Genomic DNA, 15,074 nt, shown 5'->3' with positions numbered 1-15,074 from the left:
TTTGTTGCCATCTGGTGGCTCAAAGCGAGTTAGCAACAAACAAACAAACGAATGAACGGATAAGTTGCTTTCCAAATACAAAAAAGTGGGAAACAAAACGGAACGGACAACTATTGAACACAATTTAACTGATATAAACCCGAATTATTATTTTTATTTAACTGAATTGATGAAACCCCGGTAAAGTGCATCATACGCGCCGGCAGGGGGCGCTGCGCCTCATCCAGCGGCCGCTCAGGACAGAGAAGAAAACACACAAAACACAAACAAAATGGAGAGCGAGGTGGAAGTAACGTTAGAGGTTGGGACCATCGGTAACTTTAAATGTACGTCTCGTTTTATCTGATATACGTGTTGAACTGCACCTGTGTGGGATTAATGGGGTTATGTTGTTTATTCGGCAATGTTGGTGAAGACAGAGTGGAGGAGCCAGGTTAGGTAGATAACGGGGTTTATAGGTGATGTAGGTGGTGGAGTAAACCCAGACTAGTGTGACTGTACACACACACACACACACACACACACACCGTGGAAACGTCTAAAGTGTGAAGTTTTCTTTTAGGGACGGATGCCAACACGGCAGACCTTATTATATGGCGGGTCAGCAATAGCAACCTGTTCACGGGCAAGAGGAACACGGCCATGCGGGCCTTCGAGTGAGTGTGTCCGGTTCTAGCCCCCGGCTCGGTCACTTGACCCGTTCGGGTGTCACATGTTGAATTCTGATTCTGCAGGCAGTTTGTTAAGGAGAAAGAGCTGGAGGGAAAGGTCACGCCAGCGTGGGTGAAGAAGAAATGGGAGAACCTGCGGCAGAAATACAAGGTAATGTCAGCCCGGCTGGTGTTTGAGGTTTGTATTGTTGTCCCCGCCTGCATGTGTTAGAGTAACATGCTGCTGTTTTGCAGGACATTAAGAACCTCAGTGTGGTGGGAGGAGAAACCTGCACTGCCCCCTGGAAGTGGTACGCAGTGATGGACCAGGCTCTGAGTGGCGAGATCTCCTGCATGCCTTCCATCAGCTCCATCCCCAGCGTCCTGTCCCCGTCCCCCCACGCCTCCGCGGCCTTCACCTCCCCGGTCCTGGTGTCCTCGTCCGCCCAGGACGCCCCGCCCGCCAAGAAGAAGAAGGAGCAGTACTGGCAGGCGGCCCTGCAGGAGCTGGAGAAGCAGCAGGAGGAGCGGGAGCGGCGTGCGCTGGAGAGGGAGAGCGAGCGGGAACGGCAGGCCCTGGAGAGGGAGAGCAGGAGGGAGCGAGACCTGCTGGCCAGGCAGGAGCGCTGGGAGAAGGAGCTGCTCCTGCGTGAGGAGAGGAGGGAGCGGGAGTACAGGGAGCGAGAGGAGAGGCGGGACAAGGAGGCGGCTGCCAGGGAGGACAGGCTGTTTAAGCTCCTCGAGACGTTTGTGGCCAAACAGTGAACAGCTGTCTGTGCCATGTTTGTACCCAAGAACCTTCTGCTTTCTATTAAAGTCTTCTGTTTTTTTTTGTATCTCTCGTCATTGTTTGTTTGAAGCTTCTCGGCTGGAGTTTGTTGTTGGTGTAACAGAATTTCGGTAAACGCGATGCGGTTTGGCAGTGCTTACATCAGCAGTGCTTCTGTGCCTTTAAGACGTCTTGAAAAGCATCTCCAAACCCAGTGTGAAAACATTTCTTTGACATGTTCTACTGCATCAGTGTTTACCAGCATTTGTCTGACAGAAAAAACCTTTGATTCGTTTTAGGTCTTGCTTAGAATATTTTATTATTGCACACATCCAACAAATAGCAGCACAATACTGACAAAAAAACAAAACACACAAGCTGACTATGAGAACACTGCACACTTACACTCAAGCTGCCCCTGATCCTCCGAGCCTCTGGGGGGCGCTCAGCCTTCATGTCCACTCAGTGTCTTTGATTATAAGCTCTAGATCCGTATGGTTAGTCTTTGGCTTCCTGTACAATACTGTGGAATCTCTTGGTTGGCTGAGCAAGACCACTTTTTGTGAATAAGAACATTAAATAAATCACATTTAATAGAATTCTATATATTTTTCATTTTCATCATTTCTCATTTATAGCTAGTTTAGAAGCAAATATATACTCTTCCACTCGTGTGGCTCAAACCTTTGCTGAAGAGTTAGAATAGAACTTATTTTGAATAACAGGCTTATTATAACATGATTATTATCATCTAGTCTGGCTCTGGAAAACCACATCACACATTTTCTTTGAAAATAAAACATTTGATTGGTCTTACTGCAAATAGCTACTATATATACTATGCAAAATAAAGGGTGTAATCATTGAAATATGACAATATTTAAATCTACATTATTAAATACTTCACAAAATATGTTGACATCAAACACCCAGGCTGAACGATTACATAAAATGTCATTATTACAGTCGACTCGGTGTGTAGACAGGATGAATGCTACCTGATGATGGTGGTGCATGATCACAGCAGAAACAAAATGGCTCCCTGCAGACTGGGTTACTACTGAGGTCAGACGGGTCCTACATAGACCTTTCACTTTTGGACTGGAGGTTGGTGCACGGTGCCGTCGGCCCGGGCGGTTCCGATGCACTCAGACGTGAGACTCGTCCAGGTCCAGGTCCACAGGAGAACATGGCAGGGCGGGCAGCGAGAGTGGGCTGAGCAGCGAGGACAGCAGGGGGTTCTCCATGCCCCGTTCCTCCCCGGCCTGGCCCGACGTGTCCGTGTTCTGCAGAAGCCCTGACGTCTCCTCGTCCTCCGGGCTCTCGCGGATCTGTGGTGGGCTCGGCCGGACCGGGGTGCACGGGCGGACTGGAGTGCTCGGCCGGACCGGGGTGCACGGCCGGACCGGAGTGCTCAGGACCGGGAGGGAGGGGAGCGGGGAGCAGGATGCGGAGGCCGGGGTGGAGGAGGGGCTGGGGGACAGTCGGCTCCTCACACCACCCACATCCTGCTTCCCTTTACTTTCAGCCAGGGGTGAAGCCTAGCAGGGAAGAACAGATGCTTCAGAAAACACTACTGACTACTGAGTACGACTACTGACTACTGAGTGCTACTACTGAGTACAACTACTGACTACTGACTACTACTACTTACTACTACTGCTGACTACTACTACTGACTACTACTGACTACTGAGTACGACTACTGACTATGGAGTACTACTACTGACTACTGAGTACTACTACTGACTACTGAGTACTACTGCTGAGTACTACTACTGACTACCGAGTAGTACTACTGACTACTACTACTACTGACTACTGAGTACTACTGCTGAGTACCACTACTGACTACCGAGTAGTACTACTGAGTACTACTACTGTCTACTACTGCTGAGTACTACTACTGACTACCGAGTAGTACTACAGAGTACTACTGAGTACTACTACTGACGACTACTACTACTGCCTACTGAGTGCTACTGCTGAGTACTACTACCGAGTAGTACTACTGAGTACCTAGCAGGGTACTACTGAGTACTACTACTGACTGCTACTACTGACTACCGAATACTACTGATTACTACTACTGACTGCTACTACTAACTACTACATACTACTGAGTGCTACTACTGAGTACTACTACTGACTACCGAGTAGTACTACTGAGTAATACTACTGATTACTACTACTGACTGCTACTACTGAGTACTACTACTGACTACTGAGCTCATTCAGTTCCATGTCATATATGCAAGTGACACAGATGCAACTATGCAGAAATAATATGATATATTATATTTGAGGTCTTGAAGGGGAGTCATGTTGGAAGTGTGTACAGGGTCCTGCACATGTCTATGGCAAACGTCCCATGGTACTGTGGTACTGAGAGGCAGGGATGGAGGGATGATGGCATACACCCACGGCCCACCTGTGACCGCCCCCCTGGGCTGGGCTGCTCCACCCTGGTGGAGGTCGATGGAGTCGGACAGGAGGTAGGTGGTGTAGGTGATGGTGCGCTGGGTGTGACCTTGCTGTCCACCTCAGGGAGTCCAGCGCTGGGTGTGGGCACGGGCGTAGCGGACGCCTGCTGCTGGGCCTCCGTGAACGTGACTGACCTCTTCTGGTCACTGTGTGCTACAGGGAGGAGATTTCAGAGAGGAGGGGCATTTTGATTGGATCAGCGTCCTCAAATCCTCCCTGTCCACTCACCTCGGACAGAACACCTTCTGAAATTTGAGGTATGACTTCCCCATTTAACCAGTCCAGCTCTGACTTTAGTCCTTATGCGTTACGTTCACACCCTCGCCGCACACACACACACACACACCTCTGTCGAGGGCGTTGGTCTTGGGCTGGATACTCCTGCGTGTGGTTGACAGTCTGGCTCCCTGACGACCACGACACTCATCCTGCACCCTCGGAATGGACAGCAGCGGCCGGCGAAGCTAAACAAAGAAGGTAAAACCCAGATAAATACCTAGAGCCTTCCGTGCCTCAAGTATGTCTCGTCTTGACCCTCAATCATCCAGGACACATGGGAGACAAGCATCCAGACTTTTCTCTGTCCTGGCTCTAAGGTGGTGGAATGAACTTCCCTTGTGTGTCCGAACATCGGAGTCACTTGCTGTCTTCAGACGCCGACTGAAGACCCACCTCTTTCAAGTGCACTTTGCATAATTATGCTTTGTCTATTGTGCTTTATCATCTCTTTCCTCAGGTGTTTGTTACAGGTATTGCTTACTGTCTTTTCTCAGGTATTGTGCATAATTGGGTTCAGTGTAGGGTAAGTTACTTTGAAAAAGTAATTCGTTACAGTTACAAGTTACCTTGTTTAAAATGTAATTGTAGTGTAACTTTTCTGATTACTTTTGAAAAGTAATGTAACTAATTACTTTTTGATTACTTTTTGATTACTTTAAGGTTTAAATGAGTATTGACCCATGATCAACATTTAATTTTTGAGAACTGACAGTGTGAAACTTAAAAGAGTACTAAGCTGAGAGGGAATTGCTGACAGGCAATCACAGGAGGTCCACAAGAAGAGATGCCTGCACCAGGCATGTAAGATTCTCAGACTCCTATCATCGGGCCATACTCTTTCCTGCTCCTCCCCCAGGCTCTACCATTTTCAGTTTGCAGACTAACACAAGCAGGTTCAGAAACCACTTCTTTCCCACAGCGGTCACCTTATTGAACTCTTCCCAAAGACCATATTTTCCTTCCCCTCTATCCATATCTTACCATCCACACAACATCTGTAGTGTTCCTCTTCAATCCACATCTGTATAGCCATATCTACAGTGGTAGGATAATCTGTATATTATCTGTATGATTCCATTCCATTCTGATTCCATTCCATTCTGTATTTATCACATTTATACCATATATTTTTCTTTGCCCTGTGCATTGTACTGCCATAACTGCATTACACACACATGCGCTTCCCTGTGTAATTTATCTACTCTGCACATATCTATTAACCATCTTTACTTACACTAGCTGTAACTAACTGCATTGTATCTCTAAATACTGCATTCTATACAATCTGCACGTGTTGCACTTGATTAGATACCAAACTGCATTTCATTACTTCATACAAATTTAATTCAAATGTATTGCTTGTCGAACGGTAGGTCTAAGATAGGTCCAATGATAATTGGGTAGGCTAGGTTGTGTCATAGACATCGACAAACGTTTTTCCAACACCAAACAGTAATAAATATTCATTTGATACCGTCTGTCATTGTCTATAATAGTCATGTATGATTCCAGCGAATACCTGTTTAGGACTTTAAACAGCTAATTTGGTTAGCCTGTAAATCAAGCTAGCATGCTAAAGGACAAACACATTTAAGTGAATGGTAGTAGCTAGCCCAGCAGGTAACTATGGAAACCAGTGTTTGACGGTCAGCATACCTAACAGCATGCTGTTAGCTCGCTTACAACCTCAATAGTGGTTGCCTTCTGATCGGAAATAAACCTCCAAACTCCGAAATTTACACAAAGGCTTGGCATAATCACAAATAGTTGCCGATGGTGGCACATGGTTCACATTTATTGACAACACGAAAACAAAACAAACGCTTCTTAAATGTCCAGTGCTTGAAGGCGTCTGTCATTGCTGCTTGAGCTGAAACTGAACCGCGCGTTTGCTGCTCCAGCACAGAAACAAGCGGGAAACGGCGATATAGGGCGCAAAGCAATAAAAATATCTTTAAATATTTCGCAAAGGTTTTTGTTTATATTTAAAAAATGTAACTAAAATTGTACAATTGTAATTGTAATTGTAACGAATTACAGTTACACTTTTTTTGTAATTAAATTACGTAACGTCGTTACATGTAATTCGTTACTCCCCAACACTGATTGGGTTATAGGAATTGCTTACTGTCTTTTTCCTCAGGTGATGTGTATATTCAGGTATATTTGTTAGGTATCATATGACTTTCGTCTAGTGGTTTTTCCAGCTTATAGTACCTTGTGTTCAGGACTATCTATACTACCTTGGAGATTCCAAGCATCTACGTAGCACTTTTGTAAGTTACTCTGGATAAGAGTGTCTGCTAAACGCCATAAATGTAAATGTAAATGTAACAAAGAAGACAAAGATAAACGCAAATAAACACGACCCCTCCAGGCCACACCCTTCCAGACCACGCCTCCTCCCAGACACTTCAGATCTGTAATGATTCAGGTAACAAATATGGTGTATTTGAAGGAGAAGGACGCCGGCCCCCCAGCGAGACGCCTCACCTGTCGGAGGCCCCGTTTACGCCCGAGCGGAGGCTGTAGCAGGTGGTGGTGGCCCGGCTCACTCTGCACGCTGGCGACCCTGCGGGACAAGACAGGACAGGACTGAGGGTCCAGGGGCCCCGAGACCTGAAAACAGTCCCCAATAAATCCTCCAGAAACACAGGAGAGTTTAGAGGAAACGTGTCCCACAAATCCCAGCAACAGTCGGAAGGCTGGCCACCAATCCAACACGGAGACAAAGACACATCATGACATATGAATCACAGGTCAAACGCCTGCAATGTCACTCACCAACCATAGGGGGTGTAGGAGAGCCGGTGTGGACAGGGCTACACTTCCACAGATTTGTTAATAAACCCTTAACTGTTACGATGACCAAGTCTTTTCTATAAAGAATTGCATCCTTGTTTAAACTGCCAGTCCAGACCAGACCAGACCAGTCCAGACCAGCCTCCTCTGCCCCACAGATTGGCACCCAGACAGGAAGTCCAACTGGAGCAGTGGGATCAGTCTGGAATATGAATGAACACCATGGATGGTACCATGAAGCTCACTGGAAATGACATGATACAGTGACAATAAAAGAGAGGTGTTAGAGAGTCCTAGAGAGAGAGAGAGAGAGAGAGAGAGAGAGAGAGAGAGAGAGAGAGAGAGAGAGAGAGAGAATTGGAAGAACTGGAACATTTTTAAGTTAGCAAAATAGAGAGACCAGTGAAGGAGAGAGAATAAAACAGAAGCAGGGAGAGAGAGAGAGAGAGAGAGAGAGAGAGAGAGAGAGAGAGGGAGGGGGGCGTGTCCACAGTGAGAAGTCAATGATGTGATGGACAGGGAGAGGCAGGCCTGGCCCCCGGCGCACACACAGCGAGACACGGCACACACAGGGCTGTGACACTGTACCGTGACAGGTTACCCGCCTCCAGCATGGCCTGGGACTCATCTAGCACATTGGGTTCACTGTAGAGTAGGAAACACGGTTAGGGGGGGGGGCTGGAGCCACACGCAAGCCACCCGCTCAAATTCTCCCTCCTCTTCAGAGGAGAGACGCGCTCAGAATGCCAGCTGAGAATGCGACTTAACGTGGTGACCTCCAGCAAAAGGACCATCTAAGGAGGAACCAGAACCGTCTGTGGAGCATCTCAAGGAGATGTCTGCCGGCTCGACTCTTAAAACACAGAGTTCACGTGCGACTGTGGTGTTTTTTTTCCTGCCCCGAGCGTTGCAGTTAGCTTAGCGTTAGCGCCACGTGGGTTTACCTGTGACTGGGAAGCATGGTGATGAGGCTGGGCTCCGGCTGGCCGGGGGCGGAGCCTGTGGCGTGACTGGAGAAACGCCTCTGGGGCATGAGGCTCGGGAAAAAGGCCTCGTGCTCACTCACCACGCTGGGGATGCTGATGGAGTCGTCTGGGAAGAGAAGGGAGGAAATGGCAGAACTTGAAACAGGTTAGCTCCACAACTCCCTGCGGCTACGTCTGACGTTTGCTAGTCACGGTTAGGGGTTTAAACAGAGGCACTTCAAAAACAGGAGCGAGTATGCGTGGTATGAGGTGTGAAGACTCGGTGTTGTGTAAGAACAAGAGGAAGAGACTTTACTTTCCTCTTCTTCCTCGTCCGTGCGGCTGAGCGTGTCCTGCGAGGGCTGGCGGGACGGCTGGCTGTCCTGCTCCCACACAGTGCCCGTGCCGGTGTTTGAGCGGGACATGGTGGCCAGGCTGAGGCGGTACGCTGACGTGGACGTCCCCACCGTGCTGATGGACGTCTTCCCCTGGTATGCTGGAGAAGAAGAAGGTCGATCGTCAAGATCAAAGCTGCGTCTCTGGAGTTCAATTTATGGCTTAGAGCAAATTAACCTTTGGGTCAAACTCCCAAACCTGTAAAACCCATAAACTACCAGTAAACACCCATCAGACAGAAAGTTGAACCTCCACAAATTAAGCGAATTAGAAAAGATTCCTGGTAACGTAGCAACAAAGTTCACCAATCCGATTGGTCGGTTTTGGCTCTACACCAGCGGGACCGGGACAGCCTCCTCACCCGAGCCACTGTGCACGGCCTCCTTCAGGATCTTGAGCTCATTGTTGAACTCGGCGAACAGGGAGCTCTTGCAGAGCGAGCGAGGGATGAAACGTCTCTCCAGCTGGTCGGCGATGTGGTGTCGGGCCGTGATCTCCTCCTGAGACTCCGCCGGCTGCGTCAGAAGCTGTGGGCCAGAACCAGACCTCATGGTCAATAGTGCTGATCCTTAAAATGTCATCTTAAAATGTAAGTCATTACCATTCGATTAATGCTGATTTTCTAAAGTGAGAAAAATAATTTACAGTTTTAATAATCTGTGACTGTTTAAATTGTGTAGTTTTAATTACAGTTTAGATTTTTGAAAAACAGAGTATTTTCTATACAATCTGCAGTGATAATGCATCCTTATTCTAAATCTATGTTTTTAGTTTTTCTGTAGGACGCTGCGTGCGCTTGCTGGGATTTGAACCGTCGACCTCTGCGTTGGCGGGACGCACCTTGCACTGGATGAAGGGCCGCAGGAGCATGAAGATGGGGATGCGCGTGCGGACGATGAAGTCAATGAAGTCCCAGAAGGCCATGCCGCCCACCTTGCGCAACGCCATCTCCTTCACCTGCAGACTCAGCCGGTACCACTGGTTCCCCAGCTGCCTCTCGCAGCACACCAGCACCACCTTCAGGGCTGGAGGAGAACGACGCCGTCGCTTAAATGTCTGAGGTGATCTGAAGACCAGCTGAACATCTATCCAGACTTAAATGAGTTAATGTACGTGTGTAGATGTGTATTTTTTTGGTCTGTCACTCTGAAACTAAAGTTCTCGCTCATCCACCGAGTACCGAGGTAGGCGGCCTGGCTGGTGGACTCGGCCAGCCCCTCCCTGCGCAGGTCCTTGCCCGTGTCCCCGGGCGTGGAGCAGTGTGCCGGCGAGGCGTCCAGCATGAAGGTCTTGCTGCGGGACGTGCTGGCGATGCGCGGAGGCAGCAGGATGTTGAGCACCGTCTGCAGAAGCAGGAAGACCTCCGCCTGCTCCACCTGTGGGCTGTCTGTGGGTGTGGAAACACACACCCGCGTTGCTACAGGTCTGGATTATGAGACGGGAGTCTGAGAACACACCCACACCCACCGGACACTCCACCATACTGACCTCTGACCCCCGTCTCACAGTCCCCCATACTGACCTCTGAACCCATCTCACTCTCCCTATACTGACCTCTGACCCCCATCTCACAGTCCCCCATACTGACCTCTGACCCCCATCTCACTCTCCCTATGCTGACCCCTGACCCCCATCTGACCAGCTGTACTGACCTTTGCTTCCAGAGCCAACAGTGAGCACAAAGGGGATTAGCAGGTTGAGTAGCATTCCCTCACGCCGCTCCTGATTGGTGAAGGGGGAGATCACATGACTAAGTGGGAAGTCGTCCTTCAAGGCCTACAACGGAAGACAAAGTAAGAAAATTGTAGACGTACGACACAATGGATATCAACGACGACAAAGAACAAAAACACAAACAACAACAACAACAACAACAAGCACCCTGCAGGAGGGAGAAGCTAGCAGCCTGGCACACCTGTATCTGCATGGCCACCAGACGGACCACGGCCGTGCTGAAGGGGAGAGGCGGAGACAGGTACGGACTCAGGTGTAGCAGAGGGAGGCCGTCCGCCACGCTGGAGGGTCCCACCACCCCCATCACCTGGACAGGTAACAACCCCAGTGAGTCAGCACCTCCAACCAAACCTCCACCACCCAACCAAGCAGCTCACCAGGTTGACGCAGACGTTGATGAGTGATCGCAGGTGGGGAAGGAACGAGATGATTGGTTGACGATGGAGCGTGAGACAGATGCCCTCGATCAGACTGCTGGCTGCTTCCCACTCCACCTGTCGCCTGGGAGACACACACCAGCACCTCACGTACACACCTGTGCAGGTACACGTCTCACCTGCTAGCGCTCCAAATCACGTTCACAACCACGTTCACTGTCAAAACGGTTCACGTGCTAATTGTGTTTGTAGTGTCTGTTCACACTTTATCCAGAGATCCTGGAAACTTTGGATTTCAAATGTGAATTACAAACTGATATTGCTATGAGAGCAATTACATCTTTTTGGGGAAATAATTAACTAAGTGGCAAGAAATAAAACGTTTAGTGTTCATTTGTAGAGGTTTATAAGACCAGTACAGGCCAAAACCATTTAAAATCTAAATAAATTCACAGAGTCAAATTTACAGATGCAGATGGTATCAGTGCAACACACCAACCATGTTGTTAGCAGCGTAGTGGGTAAAGGAGGGTAATGACTCATCAAACTTAGTATAGTATTAGTATAGTAATTAGTATAGTATAGAATTAGTATAGTAGTTATTTGACATCATCTGCATCCAGCTTCCACATCACCGTGGTTACAGCTGCTGTAATGAATCCATGTCACTCTCATGACGTGTGCACTAGTGTTCTCTGTTCACACTCACGTGACACAGAAGCAGCTCATACTACCCCATACCAACACGTTTCATGCACACTCCACCACGTTAGAAAAGCTTACAGTGAAAAACCAGAGGGGGGGGCAGGAGTGAGACACGTCACCAAGAGCACACGACACGGGGCACACGTGCGGACCGGGGCGTGGGGGGGGGGCGTGGCAGGCAGCGGTAGAGGACGAGGGTCCCTGGGGGGACGGACCTGGAGCACAGGGCCTGTGGGCGCGCGCACCTTAGCGTTGGCATCTTGTGGATCTTGTTAAACATGCGGTCCAAGCGTTTGAGGATGAGGATGAGGGCGGGGCGCACAGCCTCCGACGACCAATCGGTGATGGGCAGCATCTCTGTGATGTAACGACGCAGACCGCGGCACTCCATGGTCAACGTGTCGTAGGGCGCCAGCTTCAACAGAGAGTGTGCGATCTCCGCAAGCCTGCAGGAACATACCACTGTCCATCACTGGGGGGGGGGGGGGGGGGGGGGGGGTATCAGGAACATACCACTGTCCATCACGGGGGGGGGGGGGGGGGGGGGGCGGGGGAATCAGGAACATACCACTGTCCATCACTGGAGGGGGGGGATATTTTATGATTTACACTCTCATTGAAAAATTAATGTAGTTGAGCTGCCACTGAAATCCACCAGAGTCTTTCAGGCTGTGAACTTCAGCTGAGGTGCTGTGGCACCCTGATGAAACGCTGCTTCATTCCTTCATGCTTCATTCTCACAGCGGCGAAGCTTTGGTGTGTGTATGGAGGCAGCATCAGGATTGGGATGTCTCCTCTGACTGAAGCACTTTACTTACACAGCAGCTACGCCTGCCTCAGAGATCATTACGCCAGCAGACTACACAATGACAAGAACGAATCATTTCCTAGAATTAAACACGTCCATGTTGAGCTAAACCCAGCCAGGTCCATGAGTGTAAAATGTATTACACTAAAAGACACAAACTCTATTCTGGTGTCTATACACACACAGCTTATCTTGTAAGCCTGGACTTTGTATGTTTGTGTATTTTGCAAATAATGTAAAAATGAAATTTTAAAAATATGAATAAAAAAAAAACTGGGAATCCTCTCTCCTGGATCTCCTCCTCTCTCCTGGATCTCCTCCTCTCTCCTACCTCATGTGGGACTTCATGTCCAGGAGTTCCAGGGCGGTGACTCGAGGTTCTCCTGCCACGTTCTGCAGGATCTTCAGACGTGGGCCGCAGTGCTTGTAGAACTCGGTGCAGATGTTCAGTAGAGACTCACGGGGACGCCGGAACTCCTCACGGGCGATACGTTCATCCAGCTCCTCACGGGGCATACCCTGTCCCTCCTCCAGCAGGTGGAGGTTATCCCTGCACACACACACACACACACACACACACACACACACACACACACACACACACACACACACACACACACACCACACACATACACACACATACACACACACACACACTCACACACACACACACACACACACACACACACACACACACACACACACACACACACACACACACACACACACACACACACACACACACACACACACACACACACACATACACACACACACACACTCACACACACACACACACACACACACACACACACACACACATACACACACACACACACACACACACACACACCAACAGGGCTGGGACTTACTCTGTTTTAAACAAAAATGATGCAATACATTATGTTATTATGTGCCACCTGAAAAACGATATGTGACTCATCTTGGTTTAAATGAAAAATCTAATTCATTTCCTGAGTTTCATATCTACAGTGGTTTCATATCTACAGTGGTTTCATATCTACAGTGGTTTCATATCTATAGTAGTTTCATATCTACAGTGGTTTCATATCTATAGTAGTTTCATATCTACAGTGGTTTCATATCTATAGTAGTTTCATATCTATAGTAGTTTCATATCTACAGCATGTGAACATCAGAGCAGGCATATCTTATCATATCTTATCTTCAGTAGTTTATGGTGTGTTGAAGTGATGTGGTGTCAGTAGTTTCTTATCCTCAGTAGTTTGTGGTGTCAGTAGTTTCTTATCCTCAGTAGTTTGTGGTGTGGTGAAGTGGTATGATGTCAGTAGTTTCATATCCTCAGTAGTTTGTGGTGTCAGTAGTTTCTTATCCTCAGTAGTTTGTGGTGTGGTGAAGTGGTATGATGTCAGTAGTTTCATATCTTCAGTAGTTTGTGGTGTGGTGAAGTGGTATGATGTCAGTAGTTTCATATCTTCAGTAGTTTGTGGTGTGGTGAAGTGGTATGATGTCAGTAGTTTCATATCTTCAGTAGTTTGTGGTGTGGTGAAGTGGTATGATGTCAGTAGTTTCATATCTTCAGTAGTTTGTGGTGTGGTGAAGTGGTTTGATGTCAGTAGTTTCATATCTTCAGTAGTTTCAGGTGTCTGAGTGCTGGGGAGTCAGAAGCAGCTCTGGTCAGCGGTCACACCTGAGGTTGGGTCCTCCAGGCATGGTGTGATTAACGGCAGTTCCGCCCTTATGACCCTGATCACAGCGACTCGTCTGTGGTGCCGTCATAGGCCTGGAGAACAAACCCCAATCACAGAAACCTCATTAACGTCAAAAGGCGCAGACCACCAACACAGACCACCAACACAGACGCGGTGGCATGTCAGTAGGCAGCCGGGCCGCACCGTGTCAGGGACTCCACGCTGTACAGCAGCGCCTGGAGAGACGTGGCCAGGGCGGCGATTGCCGCGATCTCGTCCCGGGCCACGGACGCGGACTCCAGGGCCTGGCCGTTGGTCTTCAGCTTCTGCAGGTAACACGGAACTAGAGCTTCCAACACCATCAGCATCTGCAGACTGGCACGCAGGCAGACAGGAAACGGACGTTAACAAGCAAACCCGGCGTTAGACCAGACTGAGCGGAGGCCATAGGGAAGCCTACTGTCTACTGGGAGGTGTGCAGACCTTCGGAAGGACTCTGGAGCGTATGATACCACCGTCACGCACAGCTTGATGGATTCGCTGATGGAGAAGGAGAGGTCTTCATTGCCATAGCAGAAATCTGAAGGCGAAAGGTATAAGACACCAGTCACAGAGCAGAACACGTGGGTTTGGGAAAGGAAGTCAGAGTGCAGGTGTTTCCTCAGACCCAGAGAACGGAGAGGTTTCTCAGCCTTCACCAGCTCCAGGGCGTCCAGGCTGTCTGGGGTCTCCCCCTCCAGAGAGACCAGCAGGTCAAACAGGCACTGGGCCGACACGCCTTTAGACGGGCCAGAACCGGAGCTGGTCTGAATCGGACACACCAAAGCAGTCTGCACTCAGTTCATCACGTCTATGATCACACGTACTCCAAACATGGCTACACCAGCTCTCTGAATCAACTCTTATGAAGACGGCTAACGAAACATGGCAGGGCTGTGCAGAGGTGACAATTCCAGGTTCAGAAAGTAAAAGTCCTCACCAGGATTTTGCTCAGGCTTCCTGGATTGTGTTGATTCCACTAATTTTACCTGGATTGCACTAATTAGAAAATCTAGCAAGCTTGAGCAAAATCCTGGTGAGGACTTTTTTTTCTTTCTGAACCTGGATTATACACCTCTGGAGCTGCAGTGGGCGGAGCTGCGGTGGGCGGAGCGTGAAGCGGTGTGACCTCACACTGACCTCCAGCAGCGGGGCCACACTAGCAAACAGCTGCAGGACGAACGGTTTCCGCTGCAGGATGTAAAACTGGCGACAGCAGAACTCGATGCCCCGGCGGAGAAGTGGGTTACTCTCATAATCAGCGTAGGTCTGAGAGGAGGAAGACGAGGAGGAGGAAGAGGAACAGATGATTACACCTTCCACAGAACAAAATAAGACCCGTGTCAGTACAGGACAACAGTCAGTTAAACTTAAAAACCTCCCAAGACCTTTA

General features: G+C 48.9%; 2 protein-coding genes across 15 annotated transcripts in view; one reads left to right on the top strand and one right to left on the bottom strand.

The window, feature by feature from the left end:
- The first annotated feature begins 10 nt into the window (after positions 1-10).
- LOC143522224 (uncharacterized) lies at positions 11-1,579 on the top strand. Its single transcript, XM_077016028.1, has 4 exons — positions 11-326; positions 563-656; positions 735-822; positions 906-1,579. Exons 1-4 carry the CDS (start codon positions 272-274, stop codon positions 1,413-1,415), a joined length of 747 nt encoding a protein of 248 aa, XP_076872143.1. The 5' UTR covers positions 11-271; the 3' UTR covers positions 1,416-1,579.
- A 117-nt stretch (positions 1,580-1,696) lies between these two features.
- The window catches only part of unc80 (unc-80 homolog (C. elegans)), a 42,349-nt gene continuing 28,971 nt past the window's right edge, over positions 1,697-15,074 (bottom strand). For 2 of the 14 annotated variants that reach the window (XM_077016014.1, XM_077016017.1), the window contains 20 exons: positions 14,822-14,950; positions 14,310-14,448; positions 14,126-14,222; positions 13,847-14,017; positions 13,642-13,734; positions 12,301-12,519; positions 11,377-11,607; positions 10,457-10,580; positions 10,261-10,386; positions 9,998-10,121; positions 9,526-9,732; positions 9,186-9,370; positions 8,707-8,872; positions 8,266-8,445; positions 7,929-8,076; positions 7,573-7,629; positions 6,676-6,754; positions 4,250-4,367; positions 3,851-4,056; positions 1,701-2,960 (listed from right to left, as the gene is read on the bottom strand). In XM_077016014.1, the coding sequence (XP_076872129.1) occupies positions 2,568-2,960; positions 3,851-4,056; positions 4,250-4,367; positions 6,676-6,754; positions 7,573-7,629; positions 7,929-8,076; positions 8,266-8,445; positions 8,707-8,872; positions 9,186-9,370; positions 9,526-9,732; positions 9,998-10,121; positions 10,261-10,386; positions 10,457-10,580; positions 11,377-11,607; positions 12,301-12,519; positions 13,642-13,734; positions 13,847-14,017; positions 14,126-14,222; positions 14,310-14,448; positions 14,822-14,950 (3,192 nt within the window). In that variant the 3' untranslated portion in view covers positions 1,701-2,567. Of the gene's footprint in view, positions 2,961-3,850; positions 4,057-4,249; positions 4,368-6,675; positions 6,755-7,572; positions 7,630-7,928; positions 8,077-8,265; positions 8,446-8,706; positions 8,873-9,185; positions 9,371-9,525; positions 9,733-9,997; positions 10,122-10,260; positions 10,387-10,456; positions 10,581-11,376; positions 11,608-12,300; positions 12,520-13,641; positions 13,735-13,846; positions 14,018-14,125; positions 14,223-14,309; positions 14,449-14,821; positions 14,951-15,074 lie in introns of all 14 variants that reach the window. The other 12 variants (XM_077016013.1, XM_077016020.1, XM_077016012.1 and 9 more) reach the window with 11 other exon arrangements.

The sequence above is a fragment of the Brachyhypopomus gauderio genome, chromosome 8 (genome assembly GCF_052324685.1).
Source record: "Brachyhypopomus gauderio isolate BG-103 chromosome 8, BGAUD_0.2, whole genome shotgun sequence".
In the NCBI taxonomy this organism is placed as follows: Eukaryota; Metazoa; Chordata; class Actinopteri; order Gymnotiformes; family Hypopomidae; genus Brachyhypopomus; species Brachyhypopomus gauderio.
The sequence above is the reverse complement of the archived record's forward strand: the minus strand, read 5'-3'. Positions and strand labels throughout refer to the sequence as shown.

Excerpts from the sequence above, each read along its gene's own strand:
- LOC143522224 (XM_077016028.1), top strand. The coding sequence starts at position 272 with ATGGAGAGCGAGGTGGAAGTAACGTTAGAGGTTGGGACCATCGGTAAC. Across the intron at positions 657-734 it reads ACGGCCATGCGGGCCTTCGA|GCAGTTTGTTAAGGAGAAAG; the intron begins GTGAGTGTGTCC and ends CTGATTCTGCAG. Across the intron at positions 823-905 it reads ACCTGCGGCAGAAATACAAG|GACATTAAGAACCTCAGTGT; the intron begins GTAATGTCAGCC and ends GCTGTTTTGCAG.